Here is a 24,922-nt window from a genome sequence, read left to right as displayed (position 1 = left end):
TTACTGTTTGCTGACATTCAGCCTGAGTTGGGTGGGTTGTGGTGCTGATTCCATCCTGGCTTTGGGACAGTGCCTTTGGACCCTCGTGGAGACACCTGTCAGGGTTATCCCATGGTACAGGTGTGCTGCATATGTGATCTTGGTAGACAAGATCTTTACAAGCACCCAGGGAAAGAGGGTGTCTACTTTGGGGTTCTCTGTGTTATGTTGGCCTCTTTCAGGCTACTTCTGAGTCCAAGGCTTTTGTTCTTTGTTGTATAAGCGTGGACACAGGTGGGGAGTGACGAAAACTAATGACCTCATGGTCACGTTAGCAGGCAGGGTGGAATGAATCCTGAGACTGACGGGCCACAGGTTGCAAAAGTCCCTAATGGAGAAACCAGTGTCTAGGGTCTAATCCTAACCATAACCCTAACCTAACCCTGAACAGAGGAGTCTTTTGGCATCTCTTAAAGTAGAAAGGGACTCTGGGTATCGTATAGAGTTAGGTCATTCATTTTACCATTTAGGAACAACAGAGGACAAGTGTCCGGCTAGAGATTTAGAGCCATTCTGGGCTGGCAGCACCAGGAGTCTTTCACAAGCAGAGAGTAGTGGGGGAGAAGGAGTGTAGACCTGGATGATGTTGTAAAGGACACATCGACAAGATCGATGCCGCATGAACCTTGAAGGTCAGCTGGTCATCAATCAGGACAGAGTTTTTGGTAACAAGTTGATTGGAATCAAGCAGAATACTGATCTGTGGTTGAACTGAGGGATATGCTGGAAAAACAATGAGATCAGTTTTGGACAGATTTAGCTGGAGATGTTGTTCCTTCATCCATACATATCAGCCAGATACGCTGACACCCAAGCTGAGACAGTTGTGTGGTCAGGTGGAAAAGCTGGGTGTCGTCAGCATAGCAGGAGTAGGAGAGGCCATGAAGGCAGATCACTGCACCAAGTGAGGTAGTGTGTAAAGAGAAGAATAGGGGACCAAGCACTGACCCCTGGGGTACCCCTGTTGATAAGCCATGGGATTTAGCATCTTTTCCTCGCCATGACACTCTAAAAGATCTGCCTGTGAGGTAGGACCTGAACCATGTTAGCACAGATACCATGCTCAGACAGTGTAGTGAGGAGAATTTAATGGTATACTGTGTCAAAGGCAGCAGACATGTCCAGAAGTAGTTGGAGAGAGGAGCAGTGTTGGTAAGTCAGACCACCAGGGTGGATCTTAATTTTAGGTTTTAGAGGGAGACAGGGATGGAGGGTGTGTTGAATCTATCACGGTACCACAGCACTCAGCTCCTCAGAGGCTCCAGCGGACTCACAGCTCTTGGACACTAGGGGAACAATTTGGGCTCATTCCTGTTGGGCACCCAGAAGATGAATTGAGAGTTTGCTCATCCAAAGGTTCTTTCCTTTTAGAGTTCAAGATCTACCTGGTAAGGCCCCCCAGTACATGAGTGACCTCTAGCTCCCCTCAGTGCCCCAAAAGACTCTACTATTTCAAAACATGTTTTTGCGCACCTCTGGCTCTATTTCTGGTCTGTTTTCACTTCAACTTTTAGAGAATTAAGGGATCACACCAAGGACAGACACTTAGAAAAGGAAGGAGACAGACTGCTTTCGGTTCGTGTGGGTTTTATCTCCATTTAGACTTTATGTGGCAGTAAAGATGTGAAAAACTCTAAATGTACACTCACCGGCCACTTTATTAGGTACACCTTGCTAGTACCGGGTTGGACCCCCTTTTTCTCTCAGAACTGCCTTGATCCTTGGTGGCATAGATTCAACAAGGTCCTGGAAACATTCCTCAGAGAGTTTGGCCCATATTGACATGATAGCATCACACAGTTGCTGCAGATTTGTCGACTGAGCATCCATGATGAGAATCTCCCGTTCCACCACATCCCAAAGGTGCTCTATTGGATTGAGATCTGGGGACTGTGGAGGACATTTGAGTACAGGGAACTCATTGTCATGATGAAGAAAGCAGTCTGAGATGATTCCAGCTTTATGACATGGAGCGTTATCCTGCTGGAAGTAGCCATCAGAAGATGGGTACACTGTGCTCATAAAGGGATGGACATGGTCAGCAACAATACTCAGGTAGGCTGTGGACTTTAACCCATGCTCAGTTGGTACTAAGGGGCCCAAAGTGAGCCAAGAAAATCTCCCCCACACCATCACACCAGCAGCAGCAGCCTGAACCGTTGATACAAGGCAGGATGGATCCATGCTTTCATGTTGTTGACGCCAAAATCTGACCCTACCATCTGAATGTGGAGCAGAAATCCAGACTCATCAGACCAGGCAACGTTTTTCCAATCTTCTATTGTCCAGTTTTGGTGTTGCTGTGTGAATTGTAGCCTCAGTTTCCTGTTCTTAGCTGACAGGAGGGTCACCCGGTGTGGTCTTCTGCTGCTGTAGCCCATCTGCCTCAAGGTTGGACGTGTTGTGTGTTCAGAGATGCTCTTCTGCAGACCTCGGTTGTAACCAGTGGTTATTTGAGTTACTGTTGCCTTTCTATCAGCTCCAACCAGTCTGTCCATTCTCCTCTGACCTCTGGCATCAACAAGGCATTTTGGTTCAAAGTCCCTTAAATCACCTTTCTCCCCCATTCTGATGCTCACTTTGAAATGCATCAGATCGTCTTGACCATGTCTAAATGCCCTGGTGCATTGAGTTGCTGCCATGTGATTGGCTGATTATAAATTTGTGTTAACAAGTAGTTGGGCAGGTGTACCCAATAAAGTGGCCAGTGAGTGTTCAAAACCATGAGGATTCTCAGCTTTTATCCTCCATTCTTGCTTGTGTTGTACGTTGCTCAGGACAAGAGTAGGAATGTAGAATTCTAGGTATTTAGGCTGTGGTACTGATGGGACTACTGTACAGACCATGAACAAAGCGATGTTTGACTTCACTCCATACTTGTGACTTCATTCCAAAAAAAAAAATTCATATGAAAGATGAAACCACTGTTATTTATTTAATGCTGAGTTTAGAAGTTTCACTGGTTATGATATGTACTAAAGGTTGAAATATAGCAAAAAGTGTTCAGTGGTTAGGATGCCACCCACAAACAAAGTACCACTGCAACTACAGCATCAGTGTGGTCACTGCCCAAACAACAGTTGTTTTAACTAAATGAAATTTACAGAATTATCAACTAACATTTGGTGATCATGACTGGTCAGGTGTAGGAGTATTTTAAGCAATTGTGATTTATGGAGATAATATGATCAGTTTCCCAATGAAAAACAGTGAATAAATTTTGATACATGCAGAATAAAAATGACTATACTCTATAATGAGCTCTATAATTCTACTCTCTCTCTCTCTCTCTTTCTCTCTCTCTCTCTCTCTCTCTCTCTCTCTACATATATATATATATATATATATATATATATATATATATATATATATATATATATATATATATATATATATTATATATAAAGTTAAAAAACATAAAATGAAGTTGATTTAGGTTAACTGTATATATATATATATATATATATATATATATATATATATATATATATATATATATATATATATATATATAAACATATTTAAATATATATATATGTGTGTGTGTGTGCGTGCGTGCGTGCGTGCGTGCGTGCGTGCGTGCGCACTGTAGATCTGGTGAAACGTGAATTTGGTAATGGCTTTTCCCAAATATTTTTTTAACTTTCACACAACAAACAAATCTGTCTCTACTTTGCATTTACATTACATCCTTTTTGTAGGTCCAGCAAGCTATAAGGTTTTTTACTATCTGAACTCTCTGAGTGTTTTAAGGAAACTAAGGAACAACTGTCAATCGAAGGGACTTATTCTGAATCTTAAACACAGCTCCATCTCTGCTGTCTTTATGCTCCAGACTGGGGGAGCAGTCAGCCTGCTGTTTTGAATCACCTACCCAGGTCTTTGGTCCAGTAGTCAGACAACAACAAAGGCCACAGGAACTATTTAGCCCTCGGAAATGTTTCAACAGGGACTACTAGTTCCTGGACCCTCTGGTCCAAATGCAGCCTCAGAGATGTTCACTTCCCACAAGCCTGGTGCTGTATTTAATATGATGAATTCTGATGAAATGATAGTTTTAAAAGCACTCAGAGGAAAAATAAGGGATGGCACTTCTGTCATAAACCCAGATGGTATACATTTATATTCTTATTTACTTTGTGAAGTGCTTAAAATGTCTTTCTATAAAGTGTTCTTTTCGTTCAATACACGCTACATAAAGAGCAGATCAAAAACAGACTGATGGGACGATCATTGTTCATTAGTTCCTCTCATTTATTCATCCTTACACACTAAACAGATCACACTAAAACTCTTTGACACTTTACAAAAACAAAGTGGAGTTGAAATCAAAGACATATGAAGCAGTCGTTCAGAATGTCCACACATGTTTTTATCTCAGCTGGATAAACAGGAGCATAGAACTAAACAGACGTTTACACATTTCAGAGATTTTAGACATTTTCAGGCCATACATGATGGGGTTTAGGAGAGGCTGACATACAATAATGTATAAGGACAGAAATATGGAAACCAGAGGTGGAAGGCCACTCTTCTCAAACCTGCTCTGAATCACCTCAAAGCAAATCCCAAAAGAGAAGTTAAAGAGAGAGACCAGGTGAGGTGTGCAGGTAGAGACAGCTTTCTGTCGCGTCTGTTTGGAGCCAGAGAAACAGACTCTGAGGATCCTCATGTAGGTGTAAAAGATCAGAATCAGGGGGACAGAGATAGAAATTGAAGAAAGGAGGAGTCTGTAGATGTTATTTGCTCTGGTGTCCGAGCAGGCCAGTTTAACAATGGAGTAATTATTACAGTAAATGTTGTCGATGACGTTCCCACACAGCTGCAGGGAAGAACTCAAGGACACTGTGCAAACTACATAAAAACAAGCAAATAACCACACTACTGCAATATATACACTGACCCTTTTAGAGGTCATATAAGAGTTATACTGCAGAGGATAACAGATAGCAAGATATCTGTCATAAGAAATGACAGTCAGATTAAAAAACTCTACCCTAACGTAAGAGTAAAGACAGAAAATCTGCAGGAAACACAGAGGAACAGAAACAGTGTGAGTGTCAGAGAGGATCTGATCCAGGAGCAGAGGGAAGAAAGCTGTACTACCATACAGCTCATTAACAAACAGACTGCATGGAAACATGTACATAGGCTCATGTAAGCTCCTGTTCCTACAGATCACAGCAATGAGCAACAGGTTGGCACAAAGAATCAACATGTAAATCAACATTGCAACAAGAAAATAAATGTACTTCAGAAACCTGGTTTCAGAAAAGCCACCAAGTCTGAAATGAGAGAACTGAGTCACATTGATCATGATATATCCTGAGCCATTACCTAATGAAGCATAACACCAGGACCTGCAGCAGGTCTTACATAAAGTCCAGATACCCACAGAGCTTGCTCTCCTTTGTGCTGTAAGACCTCATCTGGCGTTTAATTACATGTTGCTTTCAGGAGCCATCTGTGTGCTCTTTCTTTAAGGTTCATCTGTTCATCTGAATAATGTGAGGGTGTGCCTCTGACTTTACTGCAGGGTCAGTGTGCTGGTGATTAAATACCCTCCAAGACGGTCACATGACTGGAACAGATGAGCCAATCAAAGTTGACATCATGTCTCAGCAAACTGAAGATTCACCATGTGGATAAAAAATTTTAAAGATACAAAGCAGGGGGAGTGGTTAGAAATCAAATGGTGGTGAGGAGACAGGTTCTCCCGGACTGACCTGAGTCATGCTGGACCTAAACAAAGCATGTATCAGTGAGAACACGTGAAGATAAATGATCATTGTTGGTTTCCTGTGTGCTGACTTTCAGCCTGAATTGGGTGGGTTTACAGTTTGGTGTTGTGGCACTGACTCCATCCTGGCTTTGGGACAGCGTCTCCTGTGGAGACACATGCTAAGGCTACACCATGTCACATGTATGATTTAGAGCGCGGTCACACTGGCCATCCAAACCGTGCTGTGCTTAAGCAGGATTGCCACCCTGCAGCGCTGTTCCCCAGCTGGAGAGTACGGCCAGCGGTCACACTACCCCTACGTGAACCAGACTTTAGCGGGTATCACACATGTGCATGGCCCGCCTACGTCATCGTGAAGCGTATGTTTACATGAAGCACAATCTCATCAGAGTCAGCACAATGAGATACAGAGAGCACCAGGGGCGAAAATCCCGTTTCATTGTTGGGGGGGACAATAAACGGTGAAATTTCAGAGACTGATTCCTTGGAGGGGGACATTAAAATAAATGATATAATTTTTGCTGTTGTTTTATATTGTGATATTAAACAGTGACTAGTCCCAACTATGGATAATCAGCCTTGATTTAATTTTCCTTTAGTTCATGAAAAAATGTTTTGGCATGAATGTGGCAGCAACAACACTAAGAACTCAATAATTAGTATTTTAAATCCAAATTAATGAAAAGTGTTGATTTTAATTGAAGGACAATAAGGGGTTAAAATTAACAGTCAGAATGGAATTAGAAACTGGATCTATTCAAGATCTAAGTCAAAGTCATAACTACTTTATTTTTAAATCAATAAATCTAGAATAGAACATAAGACTTTTATAAATAATGGCTTCATTTATGAATTCATACATCTCACTAGAGGCATCTTAAATAGTTTTAATCTTTGTGTCATAAATGAGAGGACGAGGATGTCAGCATGTCACCTGTCTGTCTTATCTGTCACAGCCTTCTTTGCATCATAAAGGAGAGGCTGTATGCCAGCCAGCAGCAAACTGTGTGATAATTAACTTATAAATTGTTCAGTGTTTTAATGCACTTAATCGCGATCCTTGGCGCTCTGTAGTCTGTGTCTGTGTGTGCGCACCACATCGATGGAAAGCTTTATCAGCGCCTTTTTTTATTTAAAGCATACTGTCAGACTTCGGAAAAAGGAGTTGACATTTGCTTTTCATTTTCTCTGTGTGTCTGTTTAACAAGTGAAGTTATGATTGATAAGTCTTTCAGTGAAAGCTACTTACTTGACCACGACCCTTCGCTCTGTCTGTATGCGTTTATTTGTGTGTGTGTGTGTGCGTGTGTGTGCGCGGCTGCAGCAACCGTGCAGGGAGAAATAGATTGGATCAAACCACTGCGAGGATCGCGCGGGGAGGGGTGTGTGTGTGATCTTTCAATAGTTAAACTCGTCAATCATTGTGTTTTAAGTAGCATGACTTGTGTTACACCATTGAAAAAAAACGTTACTATTAGAAAATTAATTACAACTGGATTTTTTAGGGGGGAAAACTTTATAGAAGGGGGGGGCATGACCCCTGCGTCCCCCCCCCGGATTTGCGCCTATGGAGAGCACTGCTACAACTTTAGAGACTCGTGGACTTATAGTGAGTCGTTTTCGCCTGACACAGCCCTCTAACACCCCCGCTTTGTTCAAAATGATTGTCGAGAGATGCGCTCGCAGCGATCATACCTGATGGATTGCACGCGCTGTCTGTGTACTTGTGCCCGTGCATGAAGTAAACTGTGCCAAAGCCCACCTCTTTGAAGCGTACCGAAGCACGGAAGCGAATCGTGCTCACGCACGGCACAGTTGTGGTCACACTGGCCATTCGAAACGTGCTTTAGGGCTGAAGCATGCTTAGGCACAATTGGCCAGTGTGACCGCGTCCTTATATGTGATTCTGATGGACAGGATCCCGAGGAGCACCCAGGGGAAGAGGGTGTCCAGATGGGCTTCTCTTTGTTTTGTTGGCCTTTTCAGGCTACTTCTGATTCCAAGGCCATGGTTTGTTGTTGGATTAGAGTGGACACAGGTGGGGAGTGAAAAAAATCAAGGACCCGAGGATCATGTTTACAGGCAGGAGGTAATGAATCCTGATACTTACAGACTGGTTGCAACAGGCCATAATGGAGAAACCTGGAGGGGCCTGTTCTCTGTTTGTGTCTGGTCCATGAGCACAGGATGGGTCTGAAGTTTTTTTGTTTTTTTTCATCAGAAGACTCAAAGATCCTTGATGGATTCTGCTGCTTTGTCAAAAGATGTGAATCTGGTTGTCTGATGGACCTGCTTGACCCTGATGCCTTAGTGAGGGTAATGTCTTAAAACAAGTAACTTTTCTCTCATTCCATTGGCAGATTTTTTTTACTTGTAACAAGCAATTCACACCTCATTTTTTTCTTTAAATAACGTAAAACAAAACATTTTTCTGGACTGGTCAGGTGAATGTGGCTCATATTGGGCTCTAATTTCGTGGCGAAGCGCAGAGGGCGCAGCGCAGGGGGCGCAAGCCTGGCGCAGCCTGCGCAGTGCTAATTTCGTGCGGCGCACCGCCGTACGCTGCCAATTTGACAATTTGGTAGACCGTCTGCACAGAGATGGGTGTGACGGCGCGCCAGGGGGAGTTGACGGCGCACCAGGGGGAGGTGTCAGCAGATTCATGTTGGCGCAGTGACAATTTCCTGCCAAAAAAGTGCGCTGAAAGCTCGCCAGCTCCAACCTGGTCTATTCTCGGCGCAAGGCGGAGCGCACCCCACGCAGCTGTAATTTGGTGACAGGCGCACATGTGCGCACATGTCATCAAAGCCTCAGAGGCAGGTTTCCAGAGTGTCAGGCACATTTTAATGCAGTAAACAATCAAAGTAATCACTATTTAATGTAACCCTCTGAACCAGCATATACATTTATATCTATATTAACTGTCCCGTCACATCTGATGTCAGATTAAAGCCGTTTGTCATTATGGAAAGTTAACCTGACGGCAGCTGGAAGTTTGATGCACATCTTACAATAAAACAACAAACAGCCTTAACATTTGATACTGAGTATATATCTGGCTTCTCTCATTTCATTTAATTCGAAGAAAAGGAGAGAAAAGACGAAGAAAAAAGAGACAAAATAAATGTGTGTCACTCAGGATTTACCCGTGATTTCCCATATTTCTCTGTTTTAGTCTTTATTTTTAACGTGATCTAAAAAGATGGAGTACATTATTGTAAGGAGGATGAGGTGGAGACACCAGGAGAGTTTACAGTATATCAACAAAGGCTCTGCTTGGCGATGACAAACCAGGAGTGCAGGTAGATCAAAAGTATTCTGAATGGATAAGCCAGCTGTGTAACTGTCTCTTAATTTTGTACTCCTATTAATGACAAAGGAACAGATTAAATCTGTCCTGGGAGCTGGCCCACAAGGTGACGCGCGTCGTGTCCTCCGATGCGCCCTGCTGTCCATTGACCTGCTGCAGGCACAGCGGCTCTGACCGTCTCCGCTACCAGCACTCTCTCCGTGGTGCTGGAGATCAGTCAGACCAATCAGACGCTGCACCTCGGCCGCAGGGCATTTAAAGGCGAGGAGAGGCGCTCATTTGATTGGTGAAGACAGCGCTCGGCTGTGTTACACCCACTCACGGCTTTTCTCCTCCCTCTCTGCCATTTGCGCGTAGGGAGGCGTGGACGCGCAGCTCTGCGCTCATGTGCGCCTGTACTGCGCCTCTCTTGGCACTGCAGGAAACTTGCAAAGTGCGCCGGTCACGCCCTGTGCGCACGGCGAAGGCCGGCGCAGGGCAGGTGCGCCTGCGCCTGGTCTACGAAATTAGAGCCCATTAAGTCTAAAAAGACAAAGTTATCCTTGGGTATTTTAATCACTGTAAACTTGTTAAAAAACTAAGGACTTGTGAACAGTACGTCACCTGTTCAACAACACAGAAGACCACTACACTTGACCTGCGTTATGGTTCAGTAAGTGGAGCGTACAAGTCTTTGCCCATGCCTTCTTTTGGTGCTTCTTACCATAACAGTGTCTTCCTTATGCCTGTGACATTCCTTGTTTTCAGCGTCTCAAGCGTGAAAAAAAGACACCTAAAATATGGTCAGATGACAGCATTTCCTCCCTCTAGGTGTGCTTTGAATGTACAGAGTGGCAGTGCCTCTGTGATGCTTGTGACAGAGGCACAAGTTCACACTGACAAACCATCCACTCTGGTGGTTTTTATGCTCACTTGGAGTGTTTTACTGTGCATTCTTGTCATTGTATTTATTATTTACTTATGACGTCTACTACTGTAGCACTGGCAGGTGAACGTGAAGTTGAATGTGATCACGGACGTTTATATGAGGCTGTGTATGCTTGCATTTGTTGGTTCTGTTTTACATGATCGGCTCAGGTAGGCAGGGATTACTGCCAAATGATTCGCCCTTCGGTGATTAATAAAGTCATTTAAATCAGAATTTAAATCTTGTGGAGGCCAGTTCCTTAAAGGGGACATATGCTGATTCCTGATTTAACACTTACTATCTATCACAGTATCACAGCACCCAGCTCCTTGGGGGCTCCAGCAGACTGACAGCTCTTGGGCACCAGAGGAACACTTTGGGCTCATTCCTGTTGGGCAGCAAGAAGATGAACTGAGAGTTTGTTCATCCAAGCTTCTTTACTGTCAAGGTCCAGAAAGATATACCTGGTGAGGCCCCTCGGTACAGGAGTGACCTTTAACCCCGCAATGCCCCCACAGACTCTTATGCTATTTCATAACAGAGTTTTTGCTGACCTCTGGCTCTATTCCTGATTTGTTTTTCTTCAACTCTCAGAGGACTGAGGTATCACACCAAGGACAGACACTTAGAAAAAGAAGGAGGCAGGCTGCTTTGGGTGTGTGGTCTCTGGTGTGTGTGAACTGATCCCTGCTAACATGGTGATATACATCGAGTTAATAAGATAGTAAAGATTCAGCCTGTTTCATCATCTCCATGCTCCATTCTTCCTGTGAATTACCTCTTAATCAAAGTTATGCTATGGACCAAGAACATGACCTTTGTGACAGGACACTGTGAACAGACTTGAATGTTGAGATTAATTACAGATCATTGCCTTGAAAATCCTAATGGAGCTTATTTAGCCACAATGCTCTCTGTTTTTCAGACATTTGGTTTCACTTTCACCCTGATCTGTGATAGTATTTGGTAGTCAAAAGCATATGAAGTGTTATTTTCTCAGTCTGACTGATAAGGGCAGCAAAAATTTACCATTTTGTGTGACAATAATTCCAGATGCCTGTGTGCTCAATTCTGTTGCATGTGAGAGTGCCTCTAACATTTTAAGTTGGAGTTAATTACATCTCGTGAAAACACTCTATAAATAATGTTTTCTTAGTTACTCTGTGGTATGTTTGACGTGTCTTACTTCCAAGACACTTTACAGCAAGAGCTGGTTAAGAACAGACTGTTGAAACAATTGTTGTTCGTCATTTCATCTCATTTATTCATCCTTACATCATAAATGCATCACTCATCACTGAACAACTTTCTGAAACTTCACAAAACATAGTGGAGTTGAAATAAAAGCAATCATTCAGTTTCCATACATGTTTTCATCTCAGCTGGATAAACAGTAGCATAGAACTTAACAGACGTTTACACATTTCAGAGATTTTGGACATTTTCAGGCCATAAATGACAGGGTTTAGGAGAGGCTGAGATGTAATTACGTATAAGGACAGAAATATAGACACCAGAGGTGGAAGACCACTCATCCTTAACCTGCTCTGAATCAGCTCAAAGAAAATCCCAAAAGATAAGTTAAAGAGAGAGACCAGGTGAGGTGTGCATGTAGAGACAGCTTTCTGTCGCGTCTGTTTGGAGCCTGAGAAACAGACTCTGAGGATCCTGATGTAGGTGTAAAAGATCAGAATCAGGGGGACAAAGATTGAAATTGAAGAAAGAACAAGCCCGAAGATGTTATTTGCTCTGATGTCAGAGCAGGCCAGTTTGACGATGGAGTAGTTATTACAGTAAATGTTGTCGATGACGTTCCCACACAGCTGCAAAGTAGAACTCAAGGACACCATGCAAACAATGTAAAGACAAGCAAAAAACCACACAGCTGCAATATGCACTCTCACTCTTCTTGAGGTCATATGAGAGTTATACTGCAGAGGATAACAGATTGCAAGATATCTGTCATAAGAAATGACAGTCAGATTAAAAAACTCTACATACACATAAGAGTAGAGAAAAAAGATCTGCAGGAAACACAGAGGAACAGAAACAGTGTGAGTGTCAGAGAGGAGCTGATCCAGGAGCAGAGGGAAGAAAGCTGTACTACCAAACAGCTCATTCACAAACAGACTGCATGGAAACATGTACATGGGTTCATGTAAGCTCCTGTTCCTACAGATTACAGCAATGAGCAACAGGTTGGCACAAAGAATCAACATGTAGATCAACATTGCAACAAGGAAATAAATGTGCTTCAGAAACCTGGTTTCAGAAAAGCCACCAAGTCTGAAATGAGAGAACTGAGTCACATTGATCATGATATATCCTGAGCTGTTACCTCATGAAACCTGCGACCAGGACCTGCAGCAGGGGCAGATACTCACAGAGCTCGCTTTACTTTGTGTCTTGAGGCCTCATCTGGAATTTTGTGTACATGTTTCCATTTCAAGAATTGTCCCTCTGCACTTTCGTTAAGGTTTATCTGTTCATCAGAATAATGTGAGAGAGTGCAGCTGACTTTGCTGCATAGTCAGTGTGCTGGTGAGTATATACCCTCCACACAAGTCACATGACCTGAACAGATGAGTGAGTCAAAGTGACGTCATGTCTCAGGGAACTTTCGATTCACCATGTGAATCTTTCACCATAAACAAGTCATGTATCAGTGCAATGTGCTCTATAGGATACACTTCATGCAAGAGCAAAAGCATGGAACAAGACGTAAGATCCATGACACACGCTCTGTGACGTTTGATCCATGCGACTGCCCCTCTTGACAACTGTTTCAAACATTAGCAGGGATGTCAAAAGGCTCCATCAGACCAAAATGACAACATAAGCCAAAAAGTGGCTGAAATTGTCACAACATTCTGCGTGTACCCATTTCCGCTGACTCTGATGAGCCTGTGCTACTTGTAAGCAGATGCTCCACAATGAAGTAGACAAGCCATGCATGTGCCCAAAGTCTAGCTCATCTCATATTGGAGTAGTGTGACTGCGAGCCGTACTGGCCAGCAGAGGAATAGCACTGTGTGGGGGCAATCGTTCTTGAATTCAGCATGGTCAGATGGCCAGTTTGACTACACCTTTGATTGGGTTTACCTCTTAAGAAGTTTATTGGTTGACTGGCTTGTTAGATGAATACTACTAAGCTGTTAATCATTGCACAAAACTGGCGGTCTTATCGCCATTTAAACTTTATGCAGATATGTAAATAACTCTAAATTTCTTGTTACTTTGGGGATTTAGGAGTATATCTTTGCCTGAACCCCACAGCATTACACTACAAGAGCCTTCCCTACTACCTGTCACAATAGGACCCAGAGGTTAACCAGTCGACAGGGATTAGGGGGAAGGTTATTTATGTAAAAAACAATGATATTGATGTGCACTGGCAGACTGAGGGTGGGCAGGGAGACAGCTGGTGGAAATAGGCTGAGATGCAATGGGGTGGCTGTCAATGGCAGGTGTCAGGACACAGAAGTGAGGACCATGTGGTTTTGAGTTCAAGGGGAAGGCCGAGTGGTTGAGTAGAGCTCAGGATGGATGGTAAAGGAAGGTAATCAACAAATTAGAGTAAAGAAGCTCCAACACCAGGAGGGCCACGCAAAAAACAGAACCACACCAGGGGCTCTAATTTCTTGGCGCAGCGCAGGGGGCACAAGCCTGGCGCACTCTGCGTAGTGCTAATTTCGTGCGGCACACCGCCCTGCGCTGCCAATTTGACAATTTGGTAGACCGTCTGCGCAGAGATGGGTGCGACTGCGCGCCAGGGGGAGTTGACGGCGCACCAGGGGGAGGTGTCAGCAGATTCATGTTGGCGCAGTGACAGTTTCGGGCCAAAAACAGCGCAGAAAGTGCGCTGAAAGCTCGCAAACAAAGTCAACAAAGCCTCAGAGGCAGGTTTCCAGAGTGTCAGGCACATTTTAATGCAATAAACAATCACAGCAATCACTATTTAATGTAACCACCTGAACCAGCATATACATTTGTATCTATATTAACTGTCCCGTCACATCTGGTGTCAGATTAAAGCCGTTTGTCATAATGGAAAGTTAACCTGACGGCAGCTGGAAGTTTGATGCACATCTTACAATTAAACAATAAACAGCCTTAACATCTGATACTGAGTATACATCTGGCTTCTCTCATTTCATTTAATTCAAAGAAAAGAGGGAGAGAAAAGACGAAGAAAAAAGAGACAAAATAAATGTATGTCACTCAGGATTTACCCGTGATTTCCCATATTTCTCTGTTTTAGTCTTTATTTTTAACGTGAACTAAAAAGATGGAGTACATCATTGTGAGGAGGATGAGGCAGAGACACCGGGAGAGTGTACAGTATATCACCAAAGGTTCTGCTATTTGGCGATGACAAACCAGGAGTGCAGGTGGATCAAAAGTATTCTGAATGGATAAGCCAGCTGTGTAACTGTCTCTTAATTTTGTTCTCCTATTAATGACAAAGGAACAGATTAAATCTGTCCCAGGAGCTGGGCCACAAGGTGACGCACTTCGTGTCCTCCGATGCGCCCCGCTGTCCATTCTCCTGCTGCAGGGACAGCAGCTCTGACAGTCTCCGCTACCAGCACTGTTTCCGCGGTGCTGGGGATCACTCAGACCAATCAGACGCTGCGCCTCAGCCGCAGGGCATTTAAAGGCGAGAAGAGGCGCTCATTTGATTGGTGAAAACAGCGCTCGGCTGTGTTAAACCCACTCACGGCTTTTCTCCTCCCTCTTTGATATTTGCGCGGAGGAAGGCGTGGACGCGCACCTCTGCGCTCCTCTGCGCCTTGACTGCGCCTCTCTTGGCACTGCAGAAAACTTGCAAAGTGTGCCGGTCATGCCCTGTGCATGCGGGGAAGGCCGGCGCAGGGCAGGTGCGCCTGGTCTACGAAATTAGAGCCCCAGGTGTATGCACAAACCAAAATAGTCCTGTCCCAACTTTCTGCAACCAAATGCCCTCAAAGTTATAGAGTTTGTCCTTTTTTGTAGGACTTTGGCTGCTCTTACACTAACTGCTAACATGCAACTAGTCCAGAGGAGCAGATTTGTTGATATTGAAAGGGAGAGCTAACACCTGCAGCCTGTTCTCTTAAGCAGTCGGGTACTGTCTGATGCCATCTGCCCACTGCAACCCCAGGAGGAAGAGGATCCTGGCTGACATTCTGACATTCCCAGAGAACAGAACCTGACAGTGGTCGTTCAACATGTCAGCTAAACTGGCATCTGGAGGAAATGTCACCTGGTGGAGCCAGAGATGTCCTTAATGTGTCTGGACGGTTTCAGCTGACCTCTCACAGCTGCTGAGCTTCCTGTACCTGGCCTCCTTCTATCACCAATTTGTCAAAGATGATGCTACCATTGCCAGTCTGTTGCAGTGACTGATTTAGAAAGGACAAGTGGACTCAGGGGTGGATGACTGTGCATCCTCCAATGAGCAGTTGAGGTAGGAGCTGGGACCCCTGTACTGGCTCACCCAGACCCCAAATGGCTTTTGATAATGGGCATTGGAGCAGTGCTGTCCTTAATGGGTGACATGTGAAAAAGGCCACTGCTGACTACAACCAGCCTCTTAGCAAGCTGGAGTCACAACTGCATATATCGAAAAGTACACTGGAATATACAGTGAAGTACAGTAGTGCTGTAGTTTAGTAGAGCCATGTTCTCCCAGATTGCTTTGTCAGTTTTTCGGAGATAACACAAAAAAAATTTAAGTTTCTGCTAATTCTTCTGACCGCTCTCATTCAAACATCAGCTCATCAACTCCTGTTATCCTTCTTCTTCTCCATCTTAAACTGTTTCCCAGTTAGGCTCAAAGATTGTACTAGTCTCTGTGTCCTTTTGCTGGGGTTCAAAATTGAGAAGGCAATGTGCAAAAAACCCACTTGATGGTGACAGGACCGCAGCAGCAACACTGTATTACAAGAGGCAACACAAAGGCATTCACCATTTGACAACATTACCCAGAATGTATTGCAACTAAACAATGTGGGCATATGAGAAAAATTAATGTAATGAATTTTGTAAAAACTCAGCTGTCTGTAGCATTTTCAAGACCACAATTTCAATCTAAAACAAATATTTATCAAACAAGATCCATTAGTCACCCAGGTCCAGGTTCCCTTTAAAGCCTTATTTCCTCCTTCAAACTGCCCTGGCTTCTTGTCTATTTAAGAATTTATGTTAAAGTCATTTTTCTTGATTTTAAAGCTCTACACGGCTTTTATGTCGCAGGTTCTAAAATGTTCAACATCAAGGACAGAATTCTTTCTGCCCTTATGACGTCAAATCATTCAGAAACACTTTAAATGTATTTAAAGCAAACTAACCAACAGTTTTTAGTTGACAGGTTTCTTTTTGAAGCACAAACACTGCACCATCTCTGCCGTCTTTATGCTTTAGACAGGATGAGCGCTCAGTCTGCTGTTTCTCCACTCAAAGATGTTTGGGCCTTTTAGAAATGGCTTGGACCGGCTTTAGACAACTTTGTTTCTAGAGCTCATCCCCCTTTCAAGAGTCAACAAATCTCTTTCTGTGGTATCAATTGTGCTGAACAGTCTCCTTTGTTTTACTCCCCTCTACTTGTCTGTTGCTGTTTGTTTCAATTAGCCTGGTGTCTTTGGCCCAGCAGTCAAATAATGGACCACAGGAACTATTTAGATCTGGGAAATCTATGAACAGGAACTACAAATTCCTGGACCCTCTGGTCGAAACAAACCCTTGGACTTTTTGACTTCTCATGTTAAAACCAAAAGCCTTCTTCTCTGTTCGATGTGATGAATTCTGAAGAAATTACAGTTTTAATAGCACTATTTCAACAAAGTTAAAAGTTTTAATAGGGAATGGCACGACTGTATAACTTCAGGTATTATAAATAATATGTTCTCAGTTACTCTGTTTTGTGTTTCAAGTATCTTCATATAATGTGTCAAGGGCGTAGGTTTGCATAGGGACGGTAGGGACATAACACCACCAACTTTTCGGGAGGCACAAATTGTCCCCACCAACTTTTAAGCAACTTTTAGCATTATATAATGAGTTCAGTTATATAGGGAATTTAGATTGTCTTCCCATATGTTGTAAGGAAAGAATTGACCCTACCGTTATTAAGTGAACTATTTTCATAATGTTCAGACTTAAATTTACCCCTTTTCACTCGCTGAATGTGCCGGTCCATTTTTTTTTCCTCAAACGCACGTTACATTGGCTAATGACTCCCCCCCACCGACACACGCACACTCACTCACCCCTGACAGAAATACGTGGTGACAACATGCCGCCTCCTTCGCAGAGGATTAAAAGTTTTTTTCGGCCAGCAGCAGCCACTGTAAGTAATGTAAAAAGACGTCAATATTGTGGAGATGGGGAACACACCACTAAATTTGCTACTGAAAGTCCGACCTGCATCAGTTAGCAAACTGCGCATGTGCAGCACTCTCTAGGGAGCTGATTCCTTTCTTTGAGGGGCAAGCGTAAACAAAGTCTTCGTCAGTTCAGAGGTCATTACAGCCACACAGCGCTGTCTGGAGTGACCGACTTCAGCAGACCATCGATATCAAACCCGGAGCGGACTATGATGGAATAGTGGTGAAAAACACGAGTTTTTGGACAATTAATGCAGTTTTAGGAGCGGAGCTGTCTATGAGTTTGGATGTGCTTGTGGACAAAAGCAGTAGTGTTTTACCTGAAGAAAGGCTCCATTTTTATTTATTCTTGTTATTCTCTGACTAAGACGTTTTTCAGTTATATTTAATTTATTTATAGGACAGACAATGTTGAGTGGTCTTAAGACAAATGTTTATTTTTGCATTGAGTTAAGAGATTATTAACAAGTTTGTATTGTTAATGTTAATATAATTTTAAATTATGTTCAAATATTGCAATTTAAATTTGCTAATAAAATCCAGACTTTTATTCTGGAAGTTTTCAAAATGTTTCTATAGTAGTTTTTGAAAATAAAGGTTTAAATCAAATGGTGTATCAGGTGAACCAATACACATGAAAGTTAGTATAATTCAATACAGATTAATTTTGCATTGATCATTTAGCCTATCAATTAATTAGGTTCATAATTGTGAGAAATGTAGCCCTGACCCCCGTTCACCCTATCTGTTTGGTCTTATTAATGTCCCGTCCCCAGCAAAAAGTGTACATGCAGGTTATGCTGTTATATTGTCCCTACCAATGTTGAGACCAAACCTACGCCCTTGTAAAGTGTATCTTAATTTCAAGACAATTAACATTAAGACAATTTACATAAAGAGCAGATTAAGAACAGACGGTTAGAACATTCATTGTTCACCATTTCACCTTATTTGTTCATCCTTTCACAGCGAATGGTTTCCACTGTAAAATTTTATGACACTTTACTGAAACAAAGTGGAGTTGAAATCAAAGACAAATGAAGCAGTCATTCAGAGTGTTCTTGCATGTGTTATTTCAGCTGGATAAACAGCACAGAACGAAACAGTGATTTACACATGTCAAAGATTTTGGTCATTTTCAGGCCGTAAATGACAGGGTTAAGAACAGGCTGACAAACAAATAGGTACAAGGATAAAAAAATTGGGACCAGAGGTGGAAGGCTACTCATCTCAAGCCTGCTCTGAATCACTTCAAAGCAACATCCAAAAGCAAAGTTAAAGAGAGAGACCAGGTGAGGTGTGCAGGTAGAGACAGCTTTCTGTCGCGTCTGTTTGGAGCCAGAGAAACAGACTCTGAGGATCCTCATGTAGGTGTGAAAGATCAGAGTCAGGGGGACAAAGATTGCAATTGCAAAAAAGATAAGTCCATAGATATTATTTACCTTGGTGTCAGAGCAGGCCAGTTTGACAATGGAGTAATTATTACAGTAAATGTAGTTGATGACGTTCCCACACAGCTGCAGAGTACAACTCAAAGACACTGTGCAAACTGTATAAATACAAGCAGTTAACCATGCTGCTGCAATATTCACACTCATGTTTTTAAAGGTCATAAGAGAGTTATACTGCAGAGGATAACAGATAGCAAGATACCTGTCATAAGAAATGACAGTCAGAGTGAAGAACTCTACAAACACATAAGTGTAGAGACAGAAAATCTGCAGGAAACACAGGGGAACAGAAACAGTGTGAGTGTCAGAGAGGAGCTGATCCAGGAGCAGAGGGAAGAAAGCTGTACTACCAAACAGCTCATTAACAAACAGACTGCACGGAAACATGTACGTGGGTTCATGTAAGCTCCTGTTCCTACAGATTACAGCAATGAGCAACAGGTTGGCACAAAGAATCAACATGTAGATCAACATTGCAACAAGGAAATAGATATGCTTTAGAAATCTGGTTTCAGAAAAGCCACCAAGACTGAAATGAGAGAACTTAGTCACATTGTTCATGATTTATCCTGAGCTGTTACCTCATAGAGCATGAGACCAGGACCTGCAGCACCTTGCTCTCCTTTGTGTTGTAAGACCTCATCTGGCATTTAATTACATGTTCTGATTTCAGGAGCCATCTGTATGCATTTCTTTAAGGTTTACCTGTTCATCAGAATAATGTGAGAGAGTGCAGCCGACTTTGCTGCAGAGTCAGTGTGCTGGTGAATAAATACCCCCAATGCTGGTCACATGACCTGAACAGATGAGCTAATCAAAGTTGACGTCATGTTTAGTGAAACTGAAGAATTACCATATGGATAATAAACTGATTGAGTTATTCGAAATTAAATGGTGGTGAGGGGACAGTTCTCTCAGACTGCCCTGAGTCAACTGGACCTAAACAAAGCATGTATCATTGAGCACATGAGAAGATTAAATGAGCATCTTTCCTTCATCATTGGTTTCCTGTATGTTGACATTCAGCCTGAGTTGGGTGGGTTTACACTTTGGTGTTGTGATACTGACTACATCCTGGCTTTGGGACAGTGCTTCCAGACCACTGTGGTACCACATTTCAGGGTTACCCTAGGGCACAGGTATGCTGTGTATGTGATTCTGATGGACGGGATCTCCAGAGTTTGGGGTTCTCTGTGTTCTGATGGCCTCTTCAGGCTATTTCTGCGCCCAAAGCCATGGTTCTTTGTGAAATAATGGCAGAAACAAGTAGGAAGTAAATAAAATTAAGGACATCAGGGTACTGTTTGCAGGCAGGGGGTAATGAATCCCGAGACTGAGGGATCAGTTGCAACAGGCTGAGATGTGGAAACCTTGAGAGGATCTTTTCTCTGTTTGTGACTGTTCCATGAGCACACAATGAGCCCAAAGTGCAACTGATATAAACCCTTCAACAGCCTTGTCTGAAGGGAAGCATTTTCAAGTGGTCCAGGGAACTTTGGGGGGCAGGGCCTGCAAACTTCCAGCCACAATAAATCCCTGTTTTCACCAAATGGTTCAGTTCAGTTTGTCCTGGTAAAGCACACATTTTAAAATATTAAAGAATACAATAGAATAGAACTTTATTGTCATTGTAACAAGAAAAACAAAATTCAAAAGCCCTTCAGTCAGTGCATAACAGTGTGCGGTGCACACATAAGTGAAGTAAAGTAAAATTAGATATAAAGAATTAGAATAAAAATAACTTAAAAGTCCCATATTCTGCTCCTTTTCTGCAGTTTAATATGGATCATTGATGTCTTCATGAAATGGTAGTCACGTGTTTTGGTCCAAAATGCCAATAAATCAAGCACAGCAGCATTGTTTCCAGGCTCTCATAGCCCCTCTGTTCAGAACGCTCTGATTTAGTGGGCGTGGCCTTCATATGTAAATGAGCCACCGCTGATACCGCCCCGCTCTTCAGAGTCCCTGAGAGCGGCGCCACAAGCTCTGAGTGCACAATGTTTAGAAAACAGAGAAGCTCGTTTACCGTAACATTACAGGCTAAAACAACAGGCTAACTGCAGCTAAAGTTAGCATCCTGAAGCTAACACAGAGACAGGGGGGACACTGAGGAAAAGCTCTTCCATCTGCTCCACAGCACACAGCATTTAAAATACTCACATTTCCAGGGTCCCAGGTTTGTTGGAGGATGGTTGGTAATGCGCCTGGATTCAGGACCAGTCTATTCGCTGGCCCTCTGTTGGACTGTCCAAAGTTGGAAAAGCAGTCGGCCGTGAAGTGACTAGCACACACATGCTCAGTTTTACTGAGTGTAGCTGGAACATTTCCCTCATAAATGAACTCTAGACACTTAGTCTGTCTTCTTCTGAGATGGGAAGCTTGAGCATGGAACTATGTGGCTGTTTACAGCCAAAAACAAAGCAGTGATGGCTCTTAGGCTTTGGCGTTCTCCCCCCCCCCGCTGCTGGAGAGATTTCTCTCCAGATGCGGGGAGAGAAGTGGGTGGGGAGGGGGTTCGGGGGGTATTTGCTCTATCGCTCTTTGGTCTTAGCTGTGTTGAGGAGCAGGTTGTCATCTCTGCACCACCCAGTCAGCTGCTCCACCTCAGCCCTGTATGCAGACTCATCCCCCCAGAGATGAGCCCCACTACTGTGGTGTCATCCCCAAACTTGATAATGGTGTTACTGGGGTGTGCAGAGGTACAGTCAGATGTGTAGAGAGTGTAGAGAGTGTAGAGCAGAAGGCCCAGCACACAGCCCTGGGGGGAGCCGATGCTGAGGCTGACGAACCCGGATGTGTGGTCTCCCACCCTCACCCTCTACCTGCGGTCCTACAGGAAGCTGTAGTCCACATACAGATGGAGTGTAGAAGTCCAAGGTCTCCCAGTTTTGTGGCATTTCCATTGACGTAAATAAGGACAGATCCCCAAACTACTGGCACGTACCGTCCCACTTATTGGCACCCTTCTGTTGTGGTCCCGACATATTAATCCAACCTCAGAAGGTGGAGCTAGAAACCCTGCTCTTGGTTGACTGGTCAAAGAGCCATCACTTCCTGTGTATTCCATGATTATCCTTGATGCTAACAGGCTAAAGGTGCCACGCAGCTTTCTGTCTCCTTACATAGTGTGAGTTTAACTAAAAGGCCTTTGTTGTTGTTATCTTACTGCTCTCTACTGCTCTGGTGCTGTTTTATAACATCTACCAGGGTTTTCCGCCCCGCAGTCAGACAAACAATGGGCAACAGGAACTATTTATTTCTGGGGAATGTTTTATTAAAGATTACAACTTCCTGGACCCTCTGGTCCAAACACAGTCTAGTAGTACTAAGATAGACCCTTACCCATTTATCCTTTATTTATTTATCCTGGGGAGTCCCCCCCCCACCCCCCCCCCCCTCCCCAGCCTTACATATGGCCAAATCGAAGAAAGACCTGATGGCTTTTGTAAGATTGATGGCAAGGCAGCTACTTTTGTTTAAGTGAAGGTCCACAGCTCTTTCACATAAAACTGAGTTCACTGTATATCTCGCCCTGTGAAGTTGAAGAAAATCAGACATGCTCTAAGATGATCTTTGACACATTTAATACAATGTTGTCCCCCTTCTTTACTTTTGTTAGACGCTTACATTTCCCTTCAGTTCCAAAGTGATATTTTTTATACATACTTGTTTGTCAGACTTTGTTATGTATGTGTATGTTAATTTGCATCTGTGTACTTGTAAAGTTTGTCTCATCCCTGCCTGTACAGGAGGCAGGGGTGTGAGTGACATTTGAAGTCTCAGACTACTGAGCAGTTTTTCCTTTTTTACTTCTGATCAAGTTAACCCAGTGTTTCTCAATTCCGGTCCTGGGGCCCCCCTGCCCTGCATGTTTTAGATGTTACCCCACTCCAGCACACCTGATTCAAATGAATGGCTCGTTATCAGGCTCGAGCAGAGCTTGACCGGAATTGAGAAACACTGGGTTAACCTGATCATGGTTGTTTTGTTTTATTACTTTTTTTGTTTTTTATTTTAATTATATTTTTTTTCTCATTTGACTTTACAATTTGATTTAGTTTTTCTATTTTGTTCTTTATTGTTTTATTTTTATTTTTAACCTTTTCTTGTTTTTGTTTTTTTGGGGTATGTTTTTTACCTTCAGTGTCTATTATGTTTCCTACTTAAAATTCACAAATGCAATTATTGTTACTATTATACATCTTTAAAATCTCAGGTGAAAGATTGGAACAAAAAAGTCAGAGTTGTTAATTACCCATGTTAGAAGCAAAAGCCAGGTTCTTTGTTTAATGTGATTAATTTTTATGAGAAGACAGTTTTTAATGGCACTGAGGGTATAGATCTTTTATTTTCACTTAATCTGCAAAGTGTCTATATAAAAGAGCAGATTCAGAAGAGACTCTGACAAGACAATCATTTTTTTTTAGTTACTTTATTTTTTCATCCTCACAAAGTGAAGCTTTCTGACACTTTACAAACTCACAGTGTTGTTGAAATCACACAAATGTTACTAAATCAACACATGAATCACATTCACAGTTATTCAATATGAGACAAACTGACAGCCAGCTCTGATCAGCAGCAACCAGGAAGGTTTCCATCTGCTCTTTGTCTGAGCGCACAGTGACTCTCACACACATGTAGAGGTTGTCAAAGTGTTCAATCATGTTTTTATCTCAGCTGGATTAACGTAACCTTGGAACAAAACAGACTTTTACACTTGACAGAGATTTTAGACATTTTCAGGCCGTAAATGACAGGGTTAAGGACAGGCTGACATATGATAAGGTACAAGGACATAAATACAGTCACCATAGGAGGAACATGGCCCTTCTCGAACCTGTTCTGAATCCCCTCAAAGCAAATTCCAAAAGAGAAGTTAAAGAGAGAGACCAGGTGAGGTGTGCAGGTAGAGACAGCTTTCTGTCGCGTCTGTTTGGAGCCAGAGAAACAGACTCTGAGGATCCTCATGTAGGTGTAAAAGATCAGAGTCAGAGGAACAAGGATTGAAATTAGAGCGTAAACCAACCCAATGATGTTATTAACTCTGGTGTCAGAGCAGGCCAGTTTGACAATATAGAAGTTATTACAGTAAATGCTGTCAATGACATTCCCACACAGCTGAAGAGCAGAAGTTAAGGACAAAATGCAAGACATAGAAAGAAATGCAGTTATCCACACTGCTGCAATATGCACACTCACCCTTTTAACAGTCATAACAGAGTTATACTGCAGAGGATAACAGATAGCAACATATCTGTCATAAGAAATGACAGTCAGGTTAAAAAACTCTACAAACACATAAGAGTAGATACAGTAGACCTGCAGGAAACACAGAGGAACAGAAACAGTGTGAGTGTCAGAGAGGATCTGATCCAGGAGCAGAGGGAAGAAAGCTGTACTACCAAACAGCTCATTAACAAACAGACTGCATGGAAACATGTACATAGGTTCATGTAAGCTCCTGTTCCTACAGATTACAGCAATGAGCAGCAGATTGGCACAAAGAATCAACATGTAGATCAAGATTGCAACAAGGAAATAAATGTACTTCAGAATCCTGGTTTCAGAAAAGCCACCAAGTCTGAAATGAGAGAACTGAGTCACATTGATCATGATTTATCCTGAGCCATTACTTCATAGAGCATGAGACCAGGACCTGCAGCAGCTTTTAAGAAGAGTCCAGATACTTACAGAGCTTGCTCTCCTTTGTGTCACAAGACCTCATCTGGCGTTTCTGATTTCAGGAGCTGCCTGTTTAAACGTTCTTCAAGGTTTATCTGTTCTTTAGAATAATGTGAGAGAGTGCAGCTGACTTAACTGCACAGTCAGTGTGCTGTTGATTAAATACCCTCAACACTGGTCACATGACCTGAACAGATGAGCTAATCAAAGTAACATCATGTCTCATGAAACTGAAGATTCACCATGTGGATAAAAAACTTTTAAGACACAAAACTAAGTGAGTGATTAGCCACGTATACATGGACCCAAATATTCTGCTTGCATTTGGTTTATTTGTTCAAACAGAAAGAATTCAGCCTTTGTATACACCTCATTCTGAAAGAAAAGAGTCAATCTGAATGGACATTTAATCGGTTTCAC

The 24,922-nt window shown here is 42.8% G+C and overlaps 4 protein-coding genes across 4 annotated transcripts; all 4 read right to left on the bottom strand.

The window, feature by feature from the left end:
- Nucleotides 1-4,411: 4,411 nt before the first annotated feature.
- On the bottom strand, nt 4,412-5,356 carry LOC141797376 (olfactory receptor 11A1-like). Its single transcript, XM_074678690.1, has one exon. The coding sequence runs from the start codon at nt 5,354-5,356 to the stop codon at nt 4,412-4,414; it is 945 nt and encodes a 314-aa protein (XP_074534791.1).
- A 6,016-nt stretch (nt 5,357-11,372) lies between these two features.
- Nucleotides 11,373-12,317, bottom strand: LOC141797375 (olfactory receptor 14J1-like). Its single transcript, XM_074678689.1, has one exon. The coding sequence runs from the start codon at nt 12,315-12,317 to the stop codon at nt 11,373-11,375; it is 945 nt and encodes a 314-aa protein (XP_074534790.1).
- A 6,119-nt stretch (nt 12,318-18,436) lies between these two features.
- Nucleotides 18,437-19,378, bottom strand: LOC141797374 (olfactory receptor 4E2-like). The gene has a single exon (XM_074678688.1). It carries the CDS (start codon nt 19,376-19,378, stop codon nt 18,437-18,439), a length of 942 nt encoding a protein of 313 aa, XP_074534789.1.
- Nucleotides 19,379-23,488: 4,110 nt separating this feature from the next.
- On the bottom strand, nt 23,489-24,433 carry LOC141797372 (olfactory receptor 11A1-like). The gene has a single exon (XM_074678687.1). It carries the CDS (start codon nt 24,431-24,433, stop codon nt 23,489-23,491), a length of 945 nt encoding a protein of 314 aa, XP_074534788.1.
- Between the last annotated feature and the right edge of the window lie 489 nt (nt 24,434-24,922).

The sequence above is a fragment of the Halichoeres trimaculatus genome, unplaced genomic scaffold (assembly GCF_033239565.1).
Source record: "Halichoeres trimaculatus isolate MK-OKI-2021-1 unplaced genomic scaffold, fHalTri1.1 fHalTri1_scaffold_9, whole genome shotgun sequence".
NCBI classification, from domain to species: domain Eukaryota; kingdom Metazoa; phylum Chordata; class Actinopteri; order Labriformes; family Labridae; genus Halichoeres; species Halichoeres trimaculatus.
Note: the sequence above shows the minus strand (reverse complement) of the source record. Positions and strands in the feature narration are given on the sequence as shown.